Consider the following 21,329-nt stretch of genomic DNA (forward strand, 5'->3'; position numbering starts at 1 on the left):
TGTTTTAGCCACTGAATAAATGAGGGAGGAAGCAATTACCAGAGTCCATTGGGGGTCAAATGAGCATGAAAGAGAGAAAAATGGTCAAAGCCATAGAAAAATTCTAAAGGAAAAATGTTATAAGCGTTTCTGCAAAACTATGGCCTGGCTAGAAAATAAATGTTATACGGATGTTTAGCAATTACATTAAATGTTTTTAAAAAATTTCAGGAAGTCTACTGAGCACTTAACTCACACTCTCATGCTTGCTAATTGATTAAGAAATGCTCCAATTGTTACTGCCCCACTTATTTCCGAGATGCCTTTAACACAATGAAGCTCTCTGAAACGTTCTGTACAGCAATCTCACTGTAAACAAAGACTGTGATCACTGACAATTCTCAAACGTTGACGTACGCTTAGCTAGGAAGGTGTTGATGTGTTTGGAAACAACCAAATGTTTGACTGACAGGCAAAACTATATTTTTTTAGTTATGATTTAGACATTTATCTTTCACAAGAAAGCATGGAACAGTGGCATACAGTCTTAACTATAACTTCTACATAGCAAACAGCTCTGCTGCTCTTAAGTTAAACTTTAATCTGATCATGTCTTCTCAGTTACAGATACGAATGTGAAATGACCACCTTCAACGTCCACTATTTACTATTGCCAATTTGACTTCGCTTGACATTGTCACAATGTATGCATAGCAAGGCTAAAATATAAAGTGCTTTGTCAATCACATATTTTCGGTTATTCTTGTCTATCACAGGCTTCAGAATTCAAACCATTACCATCGTGTAATAATAGATTTTAAACAAGGAAACTGCCCTGAATGTTCCAAGTCATCTTGGAACAAAAAAAATTAATCTGAAATATTTATCTCCTTCCATACAGCTCCTTACTGCAAGATCCTCTTCTTTCTTTAGTGTTATCAATGTATACCTCACTGATTCACGGTGTCTACTAACAGAATCGTACAATTCCAAAAGTAACTGCAGCCGAGAAGAGAAAATAATTATCGTGAGGACGGAACGGAAGTGCATTTTTCTCTCAGTCAATTAAACATCACAAGTGTCTGTTAACAGGCTTGCGGACATATCTGTCAAATACAAACTTATTTCTGGATATTTTGAGAGAGGTTTTCTGCAGTTCATGGGAGAAAATCTCATATGACCACCTCCTAAAGTTTCACCAGAAGCTGTTCCATGCCCGCTTCTCTTTCACTTTCTTGCCAATCCCAGAAGCACGTCGTTTGGTTTTTTTTATGGGAATTCTGTCCCATTATCACAGAGATGGGAAAGCTCTTCATGATGTGTTAATAGTCATGGTAGAGCAGTATAATGCAGCTAACAAACTCTATCAAAGATCTTCTCAGGGCAATCCCAAGTTAAAACTTTTGAGCAAAGAACGTTAACTTCACCCTTCAATTTCCACACTTTTGCTGGACCATTTCCATTTCCTGTTTTTTTCCTATATAGCCCCAGGACGGTCATGACACATACCAGGTGACCGTTTTCAATGATCCATACAATTTGTTCTACAGGGACCTTCTAAAATGAAAAAATAATGGCAATTATTTTCAAATATTCAGTTGTGATTATGTATTTTATTGTAGTGTTTGTCTTTCCATTCTCTAAATCGTGTTTATCTTAAAGTTTCATTTGATAACAACCGGGAGTGGTACCATTTATCAACTGTTGCTATGGTAACGTGTGTCTCACCTTTAAACTGCTGGAAAATATACCTACCTTAGCATTACAGAAAAAACACTGGAACACCTCCATCCAATGAAAGATTTCCTGACTTTAGCACAGATGGCCACATAAGCCAAGAGATAAATGTCAAGGCTGTCAGCAAATGACTGCCTGAGACCATTACAGAACTACAGCACAATTTCTCATGTTTAAATTTAAGTGAGAAACTGTTACTACTAAACTGAACCATGCAATAGCTTCTTTCATTGATCAAACCTCTTTTCCTGAAGGACAAGCAGTCAGGGTGGGCAAGTTGGTTAGTGCGTTTATATTAGCGAGGCAAAAGCAGGTAGACTGACAAATTGTGGCCAAAAGCTGCTTTATCATGCATATGCAGGCAGCAAGACTCTCTCTCTCTCAAAAAGAAAAACACAGACTAAAGCTGTGACTTGTGCTGTGACTTCTTAAAAACAAATATGGGAATAAACCAAGAAAAGGCCTGCTTTAATTGCACTAAGTCGAGAAAAGCATTAAAGGTGGTACTCCAAGGTACCAGACAACCAAGACAAAAAAATATGCAGGTTTTTGCATCTTTTAATGTCACAAGTAAACAATCTATAAACATTTTACCTGCACTAAACACCATGTATTAAAAAACAGCTTATGGAAGGGTGATACTTTTGAAAAAGTATAACTTCCACAACTATGGAGACGGCATTCTCCATAAGGTTGATGTTTTAGGACATAAGCAACTGCTTATTTGGATTGGTCGCCCTTAGGCGTCATAAAAACATTTCCAGGAACGGCCTGTAAATGATTAAGGCAGCTCGGGAACTACAGACCCTTCAGCTGGGGGGAAATTCCCAGGCCAGCTTCTTGACCTGTGTTGGATTCTGCCCGGGAGTCAGGGGATTAACGACCTTTGTTTGATAACAGGAAGCAGACAGGCTCTGCGGCGCACAGAAGCCCACCGTCCAACAGGTGTCTCTCACTGTTACTGCAGCACCTGGAGAAAACGCCGCTGGAGCTGCACGGTGGGGTTTTTGCATGGAAGACGGCGTTGGGCCCACTTTGTTTGGAATGTAGCGCAGGCTATTTACCACTTTGACGGTCCAGATGGGAGTGCTGGATGGCTGCCTCGTCTTTGGGGTTTCCCACCCCTCTGAGCGGTCTGGGGACCATGAAGGCGAGCTCACAGCGCTAGGGGTGCTCCAAGCTCCCTACGGCGTCGTGGATAAGAGAAGGGGGACAAAATGGAGCAACATAAATCGAAAGCCAGCAAAGGAAAAAAAAAAAAAGCTAGAGAAAGCAGGAGTGAAATTCCAAAGTTTGGGACAAACCATTTATACTGCATAAAGGCGGTTACATACATCAACGGCTGTTTACACTCTGCGTCGACTGAAAAATGTCGCAAACTCTAAGATCTCAAAAATAAAATGGAGGCATTTTAAAGCCAGGCATTTCAAATTTATTTTTGCAATTACTGAGTAAAATATTCACTATGTAATAGAAACACAAAAACTTTGCATGCATGGTTTTTTTTTTACTATTTATGTAATATCTTTAGATGAGACGGGGCTAGTTAGCATTTGGGAAAAAAACTATCTTCAGCCAAAATACCAACCCCAGCACCTGCCATCACAACAGAATTGCAATTCCCTGGCATAATTAGCAGACTGGGTCGCTCTTCAGACTTGCCTAGAGAACATAAGGGAATTTAGGATCAAATTTGTTTTTTTGATTCAAGAGTTCTCTTTGATAAACTCAGTTACATTTAATTACAGTCAGAATAATTACTGTAGGGCAAAGTGAGAACTATATTATTTATCACTTTAAAAGAATGTCTTTACAAAATAGAATATAGCCAAGGGTATGATTTTGCTTACCATTCACAGATTTGTCCCAAACTTATAATTCTTAATGTCAAACACTTAATGTTAATGAAAGTATTGTAACACAAGTTGGCCCTAGGCAGGCAACGTAGAAGTGTTAAAACACAAAACATGGTTTGAAGTTGAAGGCAAATGTTTACTCAGACTGTCTCAAGGATGAGGAGCATGAGAAGAAAAAAAGATCACCATGGTTACCTGCAGCATAAACATGCGCCTTTGAATATATGCTACACATGAATGTAAGTATAAAAAAAAAACACATCACATAACATTTCACAGAACATACTAAAGCAAAATAAGCATAAGAGCTGAGCAGAAACAAGGCTTTCGGTAAAGGGGGTGATGTATTTCTTTGTAAATTTGGGGAAAGCATTTTAGAAGATAGAAGTGGAGATGTGAAACCAGAGCCAGGACAGTTTCATCACTGGATAGGGCCGACATTCCCCTCAATCTTCAAACAATTTATATCACACTAGACCATCTATTAACTGGAGTCTTGAAAAACTGATTCAGAACAATTACTTTCATCACGATTCACAGACCTTATTATTAATTCTGAACTACCCAAATTAAATTTAAAGTGTGTTTAAGTGGAGCAGCTGGTGATGAAACTGAACAAATATTCAGATTTAAGTACAAGTTAACAAGCATCTATTTTATGAGAATGACCCTGCAATGGAGTCTCACTCTGGCAGATACCAGATGACAAAATACATGTAACTTAAGTCTGGGCTGTCTAGGTAGCTGCTTGGAGAGCCTGTAAGAACACACTGATCATCCATCATTAAACTCCTCTGGCATCAGACAAGACCCAATTAAATGAGCCATCTTCATGGACCTCAAGACGGCTGCACAGCCAAAACTTTGACATTTTTTCCCCGCATAGAATAAACCTTTACCTGTTCCTATACTGAATGAAAGCCTAGCTAGCTACACTGATAGACCACTATTTTTGTAGGTATGCATTTATATCTGGACCACCCTTAACAGGACTGGCAGTAGGCAACACCAAGCGCTTGCAGTCTTACAGCTCTGGAGTCTGCTAAGCAATGAATGCTGTCACACAGCTCAAGCTCACCAATGAAAGACTTTTGCAACCGGATATCCCCCCTCTACCCATTTTGGTATCATGGGACTGTGCAGTAGCAATATTAATCCAGCTCTATAACATTACTTTACAGTGAACAAGGCCTCAACTACCCACCAACTGGTGATGTACAAAACGCTGATCAGAGGATTAGCCAAGTGAAGTGAAAAAGTCTAATCAAAACCATTCCACCAAGTAAGATTTACAAATTAAAGATGAGAGCGGTCAATTTATTAGAGCAGTGGCTGATGGGATATATGGATTACACAAGAAAGTGAATGTCATTTTCGTTTTGCGTTGCACTTGCCCTGACTTTGCAAGTTATTTGCAGCCCCCTCCTAGACTTCCTCATGTGCTGATTATCTGCGGCACAGCTCGTTATAGATAAGGTTTTCCAAAGGATCCACACGATCAAAATGAGGCACAGGCCTTTACGAAGGAGAGGTGGGGCTGAAACCTTTCTGCAAATGAACCCCAAGATCCGAAAGGCCAAGCTGATTGTGCACTTGAGACCAACTGCAAGCCATGTTCCAGAATTCAGAAAGCCCACCCCTCACGTTATTGACCATGAACCACAGCAGACCCTCCTGGGGCAGTGGATAAGCAGACAAGAGGAAGCCTATGCTAGTGCATTTAAGCACATAAAGACAAACTCAAATAGTAAAACGGATTTTCAGGACAAAATCTACAGAGCAATCCATTGAATAAAAGTTTCATGATTTTCAAATGAGCCTCACCACAGCCAAACGCCTTAATCTGGTTTAACAGTTTTCTTACTGCTCCCAATTTCTCTACAGACATTACAAAAAATACCATTAACAGCAAACGCAGATCATTTCACAGTTTCCATTTAGTGCCAGGTAACGAAACTGGGGGAAGTAATTAGGCTTGCAAAATCTGCTGAAAATCATTAGGACAGAATCACAGGAAGGGAAAAACAGACATTACTGATGAAGGAAGCAATTGCTCATCTTTAGTACAGCCCACTGCTCTTCCTTCCATCCAGTATCAGAAACCACTTTTCCTGTCGAGGACTGTAGCAACCCTGAAAGTTTATTCTGGAAGCAAGGTGGCACTGAAAGTACAAGACTGCTAAGACACTAGTCAGTCATCACAGACAGCAACCTGGGCCAAAACTGAAACCAGGACACAAAGACACTGAGACTCTAGTGCTAATTGCCAAAGCTACTGTGACCATCACCATTGGTCTTCCCAAATGTTTCCAAACTATTTTTAAAGCCATTACATGTTACAACACTAGCCGAATACAAGGCTGTTCAAACCACGGTTGCTTGTGCCAATGCTAAACATGATATCAGAGGAAAAACATTTTGAAGGTGTTCAGCAAGATTGAATTCAACCACCCCTCTTAAAATTCTCAATTTCATTACAGGTTCTGCCAAATGAACTACTTTCAGATTACAGTGAAATCACCACCACCAGTTAAAACAGATACCCAACAGAGCTGACATCAGTTTGATATCGACGTTGCTGACAAGCCTTCAGAAAGAAGAAAACAGTAAGTGTTCTACATCCGATTTTCCTCTTTAGCTATTTATAGTAAGTCATTCCAATGAATGAGTCTTCTCTACCTTCCTTCACACAATTAGGAGCACTTCAAACTAAAGCCATTTGCTTAAAATACAGTGAGACCTATAATAAGACCTACAGACTAATGCAACATACATGAGCAATAAAAATAACTGCACCTATAAATCACATATGTTTACAAAGTTATAAATGCTAATTGTACTACCTAATATTTCTTCTGCCACCAATTAAAGCATGCACAAAGGGTTAGCTTGTCAACAACACTGATCACCCTTTTAAGGACAGGGTGCCCAAAAACAGTCACCGAGGGCCAGTCAAGATATGAACATCACTTCTTTTTAGATTCCAGTGTGTTAACTTCCTCTTAACCATTTTATTGAAAGGGTCCTTCAGCAGGAAAGGTACTGAAGAGGACTTTAACCGTTAGATCACTTAAGGTTTTTCGTCAAACTTAATTATTCAGTCAAGGATTCACCACCATTTAAAAAGCCCAAGCCAGCAACTCACCTGTTTCACCCGGGGTCTTCCAGGAGAGAACTTCCTCTTGGTGATCGCGGGCTTTCCCATGCCAATTTTGGGAGCCACAGGGATGAAAGTCGTGGAAGCAGCGCTGCCGTTGTATCCACTTGCCACCGAGAAGTTCTGAGCGTGGGACGATTCCTTCGGAGACGCCCCCACAGAGAAGGGCGACTGAGCCAACTTGCTGGAGTCCGAAGACACGGAATAGGGCATTTCCGGAGACTGCTTCAGAGCCTTGTCCTCTGTGGGCGAGTTCATGTCGGAGAAGCTCCTTTCGCTGGCGGGCGTGGTATCCATCTCGACCACCGGGCTGACGTCGCAAACCTGCGAGGCCTCTTTCTCATCTGGCAGATCGCGGACGGGTTTGGTCTCATCCGCTGCGGCCGCGGGTACTTCCGACTCTGGGACAACGGGTTCCACCGTTCCGTCTGTTCCACGTTGTTCTGGAGCAGAGACCACCATGGGCTCTGTCTGGGCAGTGACCGCTGGCTCATAGACCGTTTCTTTGGTGGGTGATTTGACATCCTGTTTCAGTTCTTCCGACTGCTGCCTCTCGTCCACCTTTTCAGACGGGAGCTCCATGAAGACCTTTTCCGATTCAGTTATCTCCATATCTTCCCGTCTCTCTTCCACTTCCCCCGCAGCCAGAACTGCTACCGGCAGCTGTGGTGCCTCTACAGGAACCGCGGGCGCCTCAGGCAGCTCGGCCGGCTCTGTGACGGTCACTGTGACTTGAATCTCTTGTGCAGGTTCAATGACTGAAAGAAAACGAAGCAAGACATCAAAATCCCTTCGGTCTACATTAAGAGACACCTAAAATGTTTCCCCTTCTATAAATATCTGAAGCATTAAAATCATTTTTTGCTAAAGCTCAGTCCAATCATCTTAAAGATAGGGGGTTAACCCCAGGTGTGCTCGAAACACTAAACCAAGCTGGCAAAGATACTTTCCTCGAGAATACGACATTAATATCCATGCTGAAAGTGTCCGAAGACCTATCAACAACTTCACTGTTTTTGAAGAAATGGCGCTGCAAAATAAACTCTTAGTCATTGTCAAGTCAAACTCTTAAAATCATTGCACAAAAGTAAAAAACGTTTTCCCAAAAATAATAGAAAAGGTATAGGACATTTTTAAACAAAAGAAATATTTTGCAATGTGTTCTTGAAAGGTATAATTGTCGATATAATGAGAACAAAGGTCACCACCATGAAATGTTATAAATGATCCATTATGATAGAGCAAAAATGGAAAAGTGTTACTGACAAAAACCTACCTAGTGTACAGTCTTCATTTTTCCGTTCTTCATTGAGTGAAAACTTATTGGCAACTTGCTCCTGCTGCACAATTTCTTCAGTTTCAGTGTCCTCTGCAATTGCTATGAAAAAGGAATTCAAACGTCGCTAGTTAATTTTAAGCATATTTCTGTTATTTTAATGTTTAATTCCGTGAAACATTGGACAACACTAACAGGAAGTGATGATAAGACAGCAAATTTATCTTGCACGTTTTTCTTTTTCCCTAGCTGTGTGATTGTAAGATTGTGGCGTAAAACAGATGTCAAGTACAAAGCACAATAGTAGAGTATCCAATTTTTGCAACACTGGACCCACTGTGCTGTATTTTGCCAATTTAGCACTTAGCAAAATGACAGGATTAACAACAAATAAAAATGACTCATTGTTGCAGGGAAAAGGGCAGTGAATGAGGGAGTTCCTGTCTGATAACTGGGTAATTCTGGGATAGAGTAGTCTGCTTGGGGATGAATGAAAATCAGAGTCAAGAGATTTTTTGACAGTTTAAAATGAGAGACTAGTGCTACAGCTGGCTCTTGATAATCACACACCCCTTTGTTTTCAAAATTAAACCGCAATCAAGATGTTCCACGTGATTTGTCAATGTTCAGTTTAAACCCCAAGATCTATTCATATAAAACCAAAGAAACAATAGAACCTTGTTGCAGGGATATCCTGATGGAGAACACATGATAAAAAGAACATTCTAAGGCAGACAGGTCCCTGTGTTTGCAGCCAAGGAAATTCTCTTATTCATGATCCACAAAGGGCTGCTTGCAAAGCCTGACAGCACAGCAACAGGCTTCAATACTTCTCCTGTGTGAAATATTCACAAAACTCAACAGCTTTTCTTCAAGCCTTTTGTGCAGCGTCCCAAGGTAAGTTTGTCTTTATGACCATCAGTGCAAGCTTGCATTATACAGTATTGTTCACACAGGAAAGGGTTGTAAGTTATAAGTAACATTGCAAATACTTATAACAAAGGAGGTCATTTTAAATTTCATTGGGATAAAAAAATCCCCAAATTTCAAGTTTCACAAATAAAGGTTTGTTATTACTGTAAAGCATGAGCTTTTAAAAAGTCAATATACAGCTGAGTATGCATGTTAACCTGAAAGAAATAAAATTAAGACTATTACGAAATCCCATGGCAGTTGTATGGCGGTGCAATTAAGTGTCAAATGAGGCATTCTGACTAAAAAAAAACGGTTTAAATAATTAAATGAGTTAGATGTACATATAGACCAGTTGATTCCTTCATGGCTTGTCACGAGTTGTGAATTCTTTCAGCAGATAGAAGTCTTTGAACTTTGAATTTTCGGGTTTTCAAAAGATTTTCAGTGAAAAATGATACTGAACTGCAGAAAGGAGGTGGACACTAACTTTAATATCCCAAAGAGCCGCATATAAATACTGGGCATTTTTTTAAAGAAAAAAAACTCAGACAAGAGTTAAAAGGATGCTAAAATCCCCCCAAAAAAACAGGTCTTCAAGACTCCAAAAGCTAAAAATACTAAATATCAAATCCATTAGCCTGCTGAAAAATAAAATCTAGAAACAAAGCAATCAGATGGGACTGCTCTCTTTTCACCACTACAAGAGAAACGACATCCTCCCCCCGCCCCCCTTTCTGAACTAAGGCTCTAAAAGCCCAGGCGGCTGCTTTTGATAACCACTGCCTTACACAAGTTATCCGAGCTGAAACCCTCTCGTGTTAAGAGCTGCATAATAAGCAGAACACTGATGGGAGGAATAACCATGACAACATAAATTCTCAAGACTTCTCATTAGATGGAATTCTCCGATGATTCAGGGAAAAATAAAAAAAAAAACAGTGGTTTAGAGTGTTAGCCTTAGCAAATGTGGTTTTTGCAAGAGGTTAAGTAACCCTTCCAGACTTTTCTGTCACGTTGGATACCTTATTAGATCCAATGTAAGCAACCTTGAATTTCACAAAATCAGCAGGGCATACGGTATTTATCAGTACATATCTCTGAGAGAACAATATGCTGGACTAAAATAAGTTATATTTTGTTTAAGATTAATATACAATTGATACCTTAACTTAACAATTTGTTACATTTACATTGGTGTTAAACATAAGTTGCAACAAACTTTTAATTTTCCAGAAAACACCTGAAAATTATCACATATATCAAAAAACCTTTAGGAAAAAAAATTACCATTTGTTCACAAGGACACCATATTAACCAATAATTATCAAGTTCTCAAAAAAATAACTGATCATAAATCAACAATATGTACGCTGGAAGTTAACACAAAATTCAAGTTTCTAAAAGCAATTCATAATTAATTCTGAGTCTTCTTTATTAATTGTGCACAGACTAAAAGTCCCTTTAAAAGATTTTATCCATCTGACCAAGAAATGATTTTCTAACATTCTGTCACACTTGCTTAATCTCTTCACAAGTGAACTTTCTCTGCTTCTTGTCCTTCCTCAGAGCACATGCAAGCAGCAGCTCACGTGTCAGGGAAAGGAAAACCTCCCATGTTGTGCTGTAGCAGGAACAGAGAGAGAAGCCCTGTGCAGCCAGTGCCATGTCACAACTGGCAACCCACTGAAGCTCAGCAGGTGTGAGCCTGGTCAGTACCTGCATGGGAGACCTCTGAGGTGGTAGTGGGGCCAGTAGGGGGCGCTCACCCTGCAATCTGTGCAGGTTCTGATGCCCCAGTATAGTGATGGGGACGCTACACTAAAAAGGCTACGTCCTTCAGATGAGACTTAAAACCAAGGTCCTGACTCTGTGGTCATTACAAATCCCAGGGCGTTTCTCGAAAAGAGGAGGGGTGTTATGCTGGAATCCTGTCTAAATTTCCATTGACTTTAACCAATCATGGCCTCCAATTCTATGATCTGGCATCAGTCTGCTCTCCTCCCCACTGACAGCTGATGTGTGGGGAGCGCGCTAGTGCATTCCAGCTGGGGGGCTGCACATTGGTGGTGGTGGAGGGGATCCCCATTACCTGGAAAGCACTTTGAGTGGAGTGTCCAGAAAAGAACTACATAAGTGTACAGAATTATTTGTCCACAGTCATGGCAGCTACAACCTAAGCTACCCGGGTGCTAAAAAGCTGAATATTGAAATGCACTCACTTAAAAACCATTAAAACCTGAGGCATTCTGTTGCATCTTGTGATTTTGCAATCCACAGTGTAAGTGTGTGTTGGGAAAATGCATACACCTCGAGAGAAATAAACAAGTTTAGCTGATTGCCTGCTGAGTGTATGCTCTCCTGGGCTCTTCAGACTTCAATGGCGAGATCAAAGCCAGACTGGCTTAGCCCTGGGAGCTATTTATAACCACAGTGGCAGAGAATCTGCCTTCTAAGACTCTGGAAGAGCACTGCTACAGCAGAAACAAAGAACGACGAAGTGAAGTGGACGCAGGAGCTGGGAATATCGGTGCTGTATTTAGATTTTAACCCTTCTTGAACTGAATTTTGATTTTTGTGAGAAAAATATATCATTGAAATGGTTCCTTGTACAGGAATGATACCTGGCTTTTCCGTCAATTAAAATAATATTTTCTGATTTCTCTGCTGTTGAAAGGCATGGTGAATATTTTGACATTAGGTTGTCAAATGATTGCTTTAAACAATTTGTATACAACTATTAATAGAACTACGTATAAAATGTGAATTTGACAGCTTTATGGATTTTTCAAGGATGATGAGCAAGATACATTTCTAGAAAAATGATTCAGCGACAATGACCTGAGCTGGATGTAAACGGTGAAACTTGCTTTCAGTGTGTTCATCTTAAACGTGGATTCCCCCCCCCCAGAGATTTCACATCTGGCTCTCTGGAAGATGAGCTCTGGACAGTATCCACCTCATTTCCGCAGTCTAATGTTTTTATGTTACTCTGCAGTCCTGCCAGGCCAGACGCCCAGATTCAGAGTTCACAGACTCACCACTTGTTTCACCTGCTGCTTATTGGCACAACTGCAATACAGACATATTACATTACATGTTATAAAAGGGCTGGCGAATCCGCAATAAATTGTGACTTTTGGAAATAGAAAATATGACCAAGGCATTGTTTTCAGGACTGGGGTCAAACGTGAACTTAAACCTCTAGAAATGAAATGGATGAAACCCTTGAAATTTAGTTGAAATCAATCTGAACTGCCCGTCTTCTCTCATTATAAAAAACTGCAGCAGATCCTCTGTTCAGGTGGCATATTTTGGAGGAACTACATACATTTACCATAATACCATGACTATACAGGAAACTAATTCTGGTCAAACCCAAGTAGTTCGCTATTTACGTCTATTTTGCATCTCCCATTTTGATCTTATTTTCCTCTTATTCAGCTCCCATTCAATTCCATTTGGCCCAAGGTCTAGGTCTACTGACTCCTGGACACAGCAGCTGTTGGGGTAATGTAAGTCTCCCCGTCATTTATAGGAGACTACTGGTCTCGTTAGGTAAGGCAGTATAATCTCTTCAAATACGTTCCCTTTTTAATAAAGGGTGCTCAGATTCTGATTTATTTTGGCTCAATGCTGGGAGTAAAAGTCAGTCTCCAACAGTTTAGATGCTGCAGCTGTCAGTGTATTGTCATTAAGTAAATGGTATAGCCAAAATCTTTTGGTTTCGCAATTGACGCTAGTTTGTCTCACAGATGCTCTGCCTGTGCCAGCTCTCTTTTACAGTGCCACCGATTTCTCTAGCTATCACGTGCGGAACGCACACCGAAGCTCTTGTATCTGGAGCGATTACCAGCTTCCTTCAGCAGCTTGAGCACACTTCATGCTGTCCAAATTTCTTGGCTGCGTCACACAGTGAATAACGTGATCTAATAAAAAATTATTTGTGCACATTGCATAACTGTCCTACACCTTGCACTGCATCACCCATACAGAGCAGCCACTGCACTGTGCTCACCCGTATCAGAGTTTATTAATCAGCTCAGGCTGGATCCTAACTTGACATACGATTTGACAGGTGACCTGGTCTCCCGCAGAACAAAAGCAAAGGACGCAGTACCTGCCTGCAAAATGTACTCGCGTGGACGATTGTAGGCCACAGAAGACGACAAAAAAAAAAGACTTGATTGAATCCTGATCGAACAGGAACTTGTTTTTCAAATACGAACCAGCTTGGCCATGGAAGACAGCAAAGAAACTGGGAGGATCGGATTATCACGGACACAAAAGCCATTCAAACTTTGTCTCCAGTGACTGGCACATTAGTGCTGACATACAAAAAAGAATCCTGGCACTGGTTTCTTTTCCCTTCACTTTGCTCGCCCGAGATCAGATGTCTGTGGCAAACCTGTTTATAATTTACCTGCTTCTGAAAGCAAAAAAAAAAGAATGGAACTCCTTTAAAATCGCATATCCCCCACCAATCCATATACATCAGATAGCAGGTCAGCTATAAGCCTGAACGCTCCTGGGGTAGGGCTCTGTGCTAAATCCTGACTCAGATCAACACAGCCACATCTCACCTGGCATTGGGGGGAAGGTTACTCCCATGATGATCTGTCCAAGTGGGTTTCTAAGGTACAGTTAATCTTTACACATATATGCTGAAATTATGCCTGGGAATAACGAAATGTGTCTTGGAAATGGAAACCACAGGCAAATCTATCCTCAGAGAAAGTTTTCATTCCAATAGTTTTAAAAACCCATTATTTTTTGGGGTAAAAAGACTCAAGTCTATGGATTGTTCCACCCTGTTTAGCAAAGAGCCTTAATTAAGAAATGACACTTGGGAGATGCACATCTACACAAGACAAACTGCACAAGACACATTTTGTAAACAAAATGTTCATTAAGTATTTTCAGGTTGATTTTAAAGAGCAATTTGGATGATAACCATCAAAATGCCAGCTTAAAAAATCCAGTAGAAAAGTGACATTAAAAAGGAACAGTCACATTTTTCACACCAACTTTCAGTCAAACCTAAAAATACTGTTATTTGTTTCTTTGTAAAGGTAAGAAGAACATCCCCTGAATGTCTAAGCAAAGGATCATCAATTCGAGCCCTTTGAATGTGGGGGAGCTGTGAGCACATTTAAGGAGGAGCCAAGAGGTAAGAGTTTCACCTCGTTTGTGTAACTGTTTTTTCCACTTATTTCTGTTTCAACAAAGCACAAATAGAGCAGTTCTCAACAAACTCAAATTGCTTAACATACAATTTTCTATATCAGTTCTTGACACCATCATCCATGGTATGTTTTATTACAAGAAACACCCTGTGTGAAAGGACAATATAAAGGTGACTTGTTGAATAACACTCACTCCTCAGATATCACCTTAAAAACAACCATTTTGAGATATTTTCTATTCCCAAATACCAAAATACAGTACATATCCCAAAAACCTCAGGAGGGCTGGGAAAGGCCTTAGGCCTGTCAATGTACAGGTCACCTGCCATCAACAATACAGATATGAACTGATTTATATGCCACATTATAGGAAGATTAGCACACCAGGAACTTGCTTTATAATGTGAAAATGAAACAAAGGAAATGAAAGTCTGGGCAGAATAACCCAAGACGGCCTATTTCCACCAAGCAACTAATTCCCTGCTGCTCAGAAACCTTTCATTTCAATTACAGACAAGCCAGTTACAAATATATATGCAGTCATAGGCATACGTTCATCTTCTGTGGTATAGCACTCTTCTTTTCTTTAATATTTCAAGCACCTTATTTTTCTCCCAGTTTCACATGACCTTGCTATTTATACAAAAAGACACTTCAAAGACAGTAATAAAAAACTCATTTGAAGAAATGAGAAAGAAATTTAAGGTCATGTCTACCAAGGTTAATAAACAATTCAGCTCCTCCTTTTACCAGCCTCCCTCCACCCCCCCCAGCACACCCATCTTTCACAACCCCAAACCTTTGCTGCAGTCTGTTTTGCCCAAGGCCTTCTCTCACTCCACGGCTTTTCTTTTGGTCTGCCTTCTGTTTAGCCATTGTACTCTAGCTAGCGTTAAGGCAAAGCGCTCCAAGTGAAATACATAATGGCCACAGCCTAGTGCTCCACACTGTAATCTCTTTATGGAAATAGGCAAGACGGTTCATTCATCTTGATTTTATTTGCTTAGCACTGACCTACTGTGTATATATGTATATATATTGTGACCAAAGTGATTGCCCTTTTTTTTTTACAGCAGCTCCACCGGCCACGATTTCCAGCACTTGTCACCAACCTGTTCCAGGTTCTGAAGTTGACCCGGTGTTGCCCTGGTGCTCGCCGGCCTGCATCTGAGTCAGCTCCAGTTCAACCTGCTTGCAAATCGTGCAGACGTAGTCTTCTTTCACGTGCATCTCACTTTCCCCTTCGGCCTGCCTCTCGCATTCCAGGTGTATCCACCTTACAGGACAAAGCATGAGGATAAGTCATCTTCGTGAGTTTCTGGACAAAGCAGCACCTTGCAACCTTCAAGTAATATACCGTTACGATATTTGCTTAAGGAAAGTTAAGGCAACAGGACGTTCAACACTGAAAATACAAACACGAAAACCAGTTACTTTCAGTAATCACTTGCTGAAAAGAGGTTAAACAGCCACTAGAAGAAGATAAAGAAGTTAAAATACACAAAATGTAAACTGTGAAGTATAAGTTGCAGTGTTTCAAGGTTACAGACATTAAGACAAAGATGTTTTTCAAAGGAAAAATGTCATACAACAGGCATAATCTACTGTACATGTACACAGTTCCAATTTTTTAAAATGAAAAGTAAACCTTCATTGCTTAATATGAACGGCTTATTAAAAGGTGAAGCTAAATACACTTTTCAATTTTTTAAATTTTCATGTCCCATTAGGGTTTAAGCGCACCACACACACACAACTATGTGGTTGTTGCTTAGCTGCCACAGCAAAGCTCTCAGGGGAAAGAGCAGCTCCTGAAACCTGTAGGTCGATAGCATAAAAAAAAGCACAGAAAAACAATAGTATTGCATAACAGCCGCACTCCAAAACACAAACCTGCTTTATTAAAAATATAGAGAGAGAGCATCAAACAAACATTTATAACAAATGAATTCAGTCATATTTAGGAGAAGCTTTTTGCTGCAAGTGCACCAACATTTATTGAACAGAAATAATAGTAAAAATCATTATGCCAATTAACACTTGAATGGGGAGTCTGCAATGAAAGCAAGACAGTAGTGTGTGTGATCCATGTTGGAAGCAATACAAGATTCCCACCTATGAGGATTCACATGCCGTCCAAGGTTTCTTTGACACTAGATACCGTCCTCCATGTAGGCTGCGATAGACCTGAAGCACTACTGACCTTCTGGGCAAATTGATTTAGGACAATTAACAGGTTGAGCTTTCTTAGAACCCGGCTACAAGATCAGTTTCTCCAAATGCAATGTGTTCACATTCACATTATTTAAATACCCTCATGTAAGCAATCTCCACAAAACACAAACTATTCCATTTTCCCCAAGGGGAGTGCTCTCTGTGACCTTACCGTCATAAAGCACACTGTCGTTTGTAAATACAGCTGCAAACAGGTTTCCGGGCTTACTATTTATTTCATTGCAAATCTGTTAATCCTATTGTGCGGGAACATATACAACACAATTTTAACACCTAACACCACTTAAACCAACACCTTCTTTGCAAAGCGGACTTGTCTGTTAAAAGGAAGACTTGCTGGGGGGTTCTGCACGCCTATCCACTTACCTTTTACACACTTGACAACTGAGCATGTCCTTCTGAACGTCTGGAGGCAAGGCCTTCCCACACAGTGGACAGGACATGCCCGCATCCTGCTGCTGGTAGCAGCTGTCACACAGCAAACAGTTGTGGTGCCACTGAGAGCTCGTCCTGGTGCCACACTGCACACAGACTCTGCAGTTCTGCAGAAGAAAAGAAGGAAACGGGCCATTTTGACTTAGGTTTTCTAATCAATCAGATGCAAGCCATGAATCCTCTCGCTTCAATAGAAGTATAAGAAAATCCGCCTTCATCAGTATCATGGCAACTACACCTGTGACAACATCATTCTTTACATTTTGCAACGTTCTGACAAACTCAAGCAACGAAACACTGTGACAATAAACCAAAACTCAACAGTGTAAATAACCGTTTTTGAGTCCACTAATAACACAGAATTAGCTGAAAGATTCTGCTCGAAATTCCTAAGACAAGCACTCATTACATTACACATAATAGCAGCAGGAAGAAGATGGACAAACAGAATATAGTATTGGTTATCACGTAGAACACTATTTTCTTTTATAAATGCTTTAAGACCTTCGGACTAAACAGATAGACTGTAGTTATTATTCAGATGGGCATATAGGGTTTGCTTCCTCCAGTTTATTCTTGTACAAAAAGGGCTTTCTCTCTTCTAGACGTTGTAGTTCCTCTGAAAAACACCTTAAGTTTGGGGTTTCCCAGGCTGGAACTCATGTTAGATGGCAGTGGAATTAATACATAGAACTCTTGCGCTCATGTTGTAGAACAGTTGCTTCTTGACGTTTTTCCTCTTTTTGTAAGGTTTATTTCATGAATTAAACAGTTTTGTTATACAAACCAAGAAATGAACTATGCTTTTTTAAAGATTCTGCGAGCTAGAGGATTACATACAAACTCTTCTACCACATTCTACCAAAACTCCTTCTTGCTCCTCCATGGGAAAAGACAGCAAGCAGCACAGATAACCTGAAAGGACCTGTTGCATTATTAAAAGTTAGAACGCTGGCCAAACGCCAGCAGTTGCTCAAGTTGAACGGTCAAGAGTTCTGAATTTTATCGCCGATGGACAGGCAAGGATTTTACCTTGTCTGCAAAGACCCGGTGAGATAGCAGATCCTGACCACTATTTTGGGATTTTGAAGTTAAGCGTATGCAGGCGCTAACTGTCTATATAACTCAATTTAACTTGGCAGCGCAGGGCATTTTCTCAGAGTGGGAGACGAGCACTAAGAGTCGGGAGGGATTAATTACAGGAAAGCCACCGGCCAGCTGCTAATCAGCAATTGGAATCTGCAGGCTTTGCTCTTGGGTGGAAATCTCAGCCTCTCACGCCTCATCTCTGCAAAACGGCAAAGACATCTGTGACTGCAACAGAATATTACAGCTTCTAGGTGGAACTTTAGATGTGGAAGACCTGGCAAATCCCTAACATCTCTCCTGCAGACATATTTCCAATACATATTTGCAGCATATATTATCGGTGATCCATTACTGTCATTCTTTCAAAAGCGATGGCTCTACAGCTGCAGTTTCAACATCCAGCATCTGCTGGCTGCAAAGGAATGCTGCTCATCACAGAATTTGTTTAGGGAAAAGGATTTAGATGTGTATCTCCGCAATATGCTGGCCTGGGCTAGACATTCGCAAAATGTAAAAATACATGCTGTTGGTCTCTTAATCCCTTTTCAATTTCATTTCACAAGATTCGATTGTGGTAGATCAACTCACTAAGTCAAGAGTCATTTTTATATTTTACAGATACTTTATCATCTTTCACTAAGTTTGTATAGATTGTGTGAATGCTCACAGTATAATGTGAATGGCCTGAGGGTCTCCCTGCAGATAAATAAGAAATAAAAGAGGAAACTGGCAGCTACAAGCGATTCTGATTTTGCTTCTATGTTTAATATAGCTGCACAACAAATATGCCAAAGCCTGCCCAAAAAGCACTACAATCCTGTCACTTCATAGCCAGGAGAGCAGAATGGACTCTTTGACTCCCCTTCCAGCTGTTTTCCACCAGTTAATTACTTTTTATTAACCAATGCAGCATTCAAGTTCCCAAGACCCTTTCCACACCCAAGAAACACAGGTCCAACTTCACCCAAGGAGAAATTCAGGCGCTCCAATCTCTCCGCAATAGGGATGATAGCCATCAAACCAGCGGACAAAAGGAGGAGCTGTTGTAGTGTGGGGAAAAAAGACCTGTACATTAAGGAAGCTTCCAGACAAGTAACTGATACTCCTGCCTACCGTCCTCTCCAATGGGATCTTACCACTGACCACCAGAAGGAAGTGGTATCCACCCAGGAGCTCTCCCAGGAGGTGAACTGTCTCGAACATCCCCAGGTATCCCAATTCTACCTCCTTCCCAAAATCCACAAACCCCACACCCCTGGACGCCCCACTGTCTCAGCATGCAATTGTCCAACCTCACTCATCTCTGCTTTTCTCGACAGCCTTATGAGACCGCTGGTTGAAATGCTTCCTTCATATATCAAGGATACTAACCACGCCCCCCAACTTTTCAATGATTTCCAATTTCAGGGTCCAGAATGCTACATTGTTACCATGGGTATCACGCCTCTCTACACCGCCATTCCCCACAATGACCTTGTGGTCTTGCAGCCCTCGAGCACATGCTAGACAAACGCACAGTGCTTGATCCACCCATCCACACCCGAGTGCGTCTTGTAGAACTGGTTCTCGCCCTCAATGTATTCTCATTTAATAACCTTTCTCAGCAGGTTAGTGGAGTTGCCATGGGCACTAGGATGCTACCTAGCTATGCCAATATTTTTGTCGGCTGGGTATAAGAATGCTTTGCTTCCTATACTGGCTTTGTCCCCGACCTCTACAAGCGATGCATCGATGACTGTGTTGGTGCTGCTACATGCTCTAATGACCAGCTAGAGCACTTCCTGCATCAATTCACTAACTTTCACCAATCCCTCAAATATACAGTTCTCATATCTTCCACCACTCTTCCGTTTCTAGACAAATGTATCTATTGACCATCCACGACTCTCTCTACCTCGGTCTACTATAAACCCACAGATTCATCCAAAACAGCCCCAGGATCATCAACTCGATTAGAACTCCCGGTCTCACAACCGCCTACCACCCTAACACTTTCTATCCCCAGGACCATTTTTAGCAACTACTCCATTTTACAGGACGATCCCTCCATCGGTACCCTTTTTTCCCCGACCACCCAATCCATGGAAAACTTCTTGTTCACAGCTCCCATGACTGCACTCCGCAATCATCCCCACCAGGCGCCTTCCCCTGCAACAGAACTCGCTGCAGTGTTATAGTCTCGGTGTGTAGAGCACAGCTGTCAGCCTGTTTGCTTGAACTGCACCTGCAACTACATATCTAACGCACCCATTCAGGGCCCCTCAGGTCAATTCCAGATCGCCCAGACGACATCCTGTACCCTCCAGCAACCCGATTTACTGTATGTCTTGCAACCATGGGCTGTGAAAATTAAAGATTTCTCTATGCCCATAGTTTTTCATTTCACCTCAGACGTCCCACGGTCACACTAATCTCTCTGTCTCTGCTCTCAAAGAAGGGTTTCTCAACTCCCATAGCAGAAAAACAACAGAAACAAAACTCATCCTGAAACTAGGTTCACACCTTCCCCCTTCTCTTAATGAGAGACTTATTTTCGTGTCATCTTCTCTATTCACATGCAGGTTTTGACTTCACACCTTTCTTCACCCCTCTCCACTTTGCACTTCCCGAGTGGCCTCTCTGCCCCTTCCTTCTCCCTCCTCCTCCCCTCTCCCAGCTTTTGTTCTCCTGTGCTATTTAATCTTTGTTGTCTGCCCTGTCTTTCTCAAGAAGGCTTCACAGCCGAAACGTTGCGTTCCCTTTCTTTTCAGCATGGGATAAACCTGTTTCCTGTTCCTGTGCGGCCGACCCATGCCGACGCAGCTTCCTACTTGAACTACTAGAAGACCAGAATGACCACTGGGACCCTGAAAGATTTCAAAACCCTATAACTAAAGCAGAAATGCACTTTTTTCAAAAGACATAAATAGAAGCCGTCATAACCCATAGGTCTCGTTTCTTTTTCTAACAGTAATACTTCATCCCACATACCAATGTCCCAGAGAGACTAGGGTCCCTTGGTACAACACTGACGTTGAAACTGTTTAGAATGAATAGGCAAAAAAAACACAGGGCACTGGAATAAGAATCTTTGAAAAGTGCTGCTCTGTCTCTCTAAAGCAAACTGAGACTGGAAGCACTGTGGGCTTCTAATCAGCCAGCTGCAGAGATGCTATCAAGGGGATTTACCTTCTTTAGCGACAGCATCAAATTTGCTCACTTCAGTAACTGCAGGGAGGAATCAGGGTTAACAAGGAGCAGTTCAAGCAAACAGGCTGACAGCTGTGCTCTACACACCGAGACTATAACACTGCAGGTGAATGAGCACGAGGCTACTAAAAGTCGAGCACTGATCCCACAGCTATTCCAATAAACACAAGACACTGTGTTGTGAATAACTAATTTCGACTGAGTGTAAATTGAGACAGATCAGAAATGGCTAGATTGCTTTTTGATACGAAAATGCCACACAAGACAAATACTAAAGA

At 41.2% G+C, this 21,329-nt stretch overlaps 1 protein-coding gene across 15 annotated transcripts in view; it reads right to left on the minus strand.

Annotated features, from left to right (window-relative positions):
- kmt2ca (lysine (K)-specific methyltransferase 2Ca) overlaps positions 1-21,329 on the minus strand; it is a 158,167-nt gene that overhangs the window by 62,480 nt on the left and 74,358 nt on the right. For 13 of the 15 annotated variants that reach the window (XM_069190966.1, XM_069190965.1, XM_069190963.1 and 10 more), the window contains 5 exons: positions 16,705-16,880; positions 15,216-15,379; positions 8,006-8,107; positions 6,718-7,487; positions 2,781-2,900 (listed from right to left, as the gene is read on the minus strand). In XM_069190966.1, coding sequence (XP_069047067.1) covers positions 2,781-2,900; positions 6,718-7,487; positions 8,006-8,107; positions 15,216-15,379; positions 16,705-16,880 — 1,332 coding nt within the window. The remainder of the gene's footprint in view (positions 1-2,780; positions 2,901-6,717; positions 7,488-8,005; positions 8,108-15,215; positions 15,380-16,704; positions 16,881-21,329) is intronic. The other 2 variants (XM_069190971.1, XM_069190974.1) reach the window with 2 other exon arrangements.

Source organism: Lepisosteus oculatus, chromosome 6 (genome assembly GCF_040954835.1).
Source record: "Lepisosteus oculatus isolate fLepOcu1 chromosome 6, fLepOcu1.hap2, whole genome shotgun sequence".
Taxonomy (NCBI): domain Eukaryota; kingdom Metazoa; phylum Chordata; class Actinopteri; order Semionotiformes; family Lepisosteidae; genus Lepisosteus; species Lepisosteus oculatus.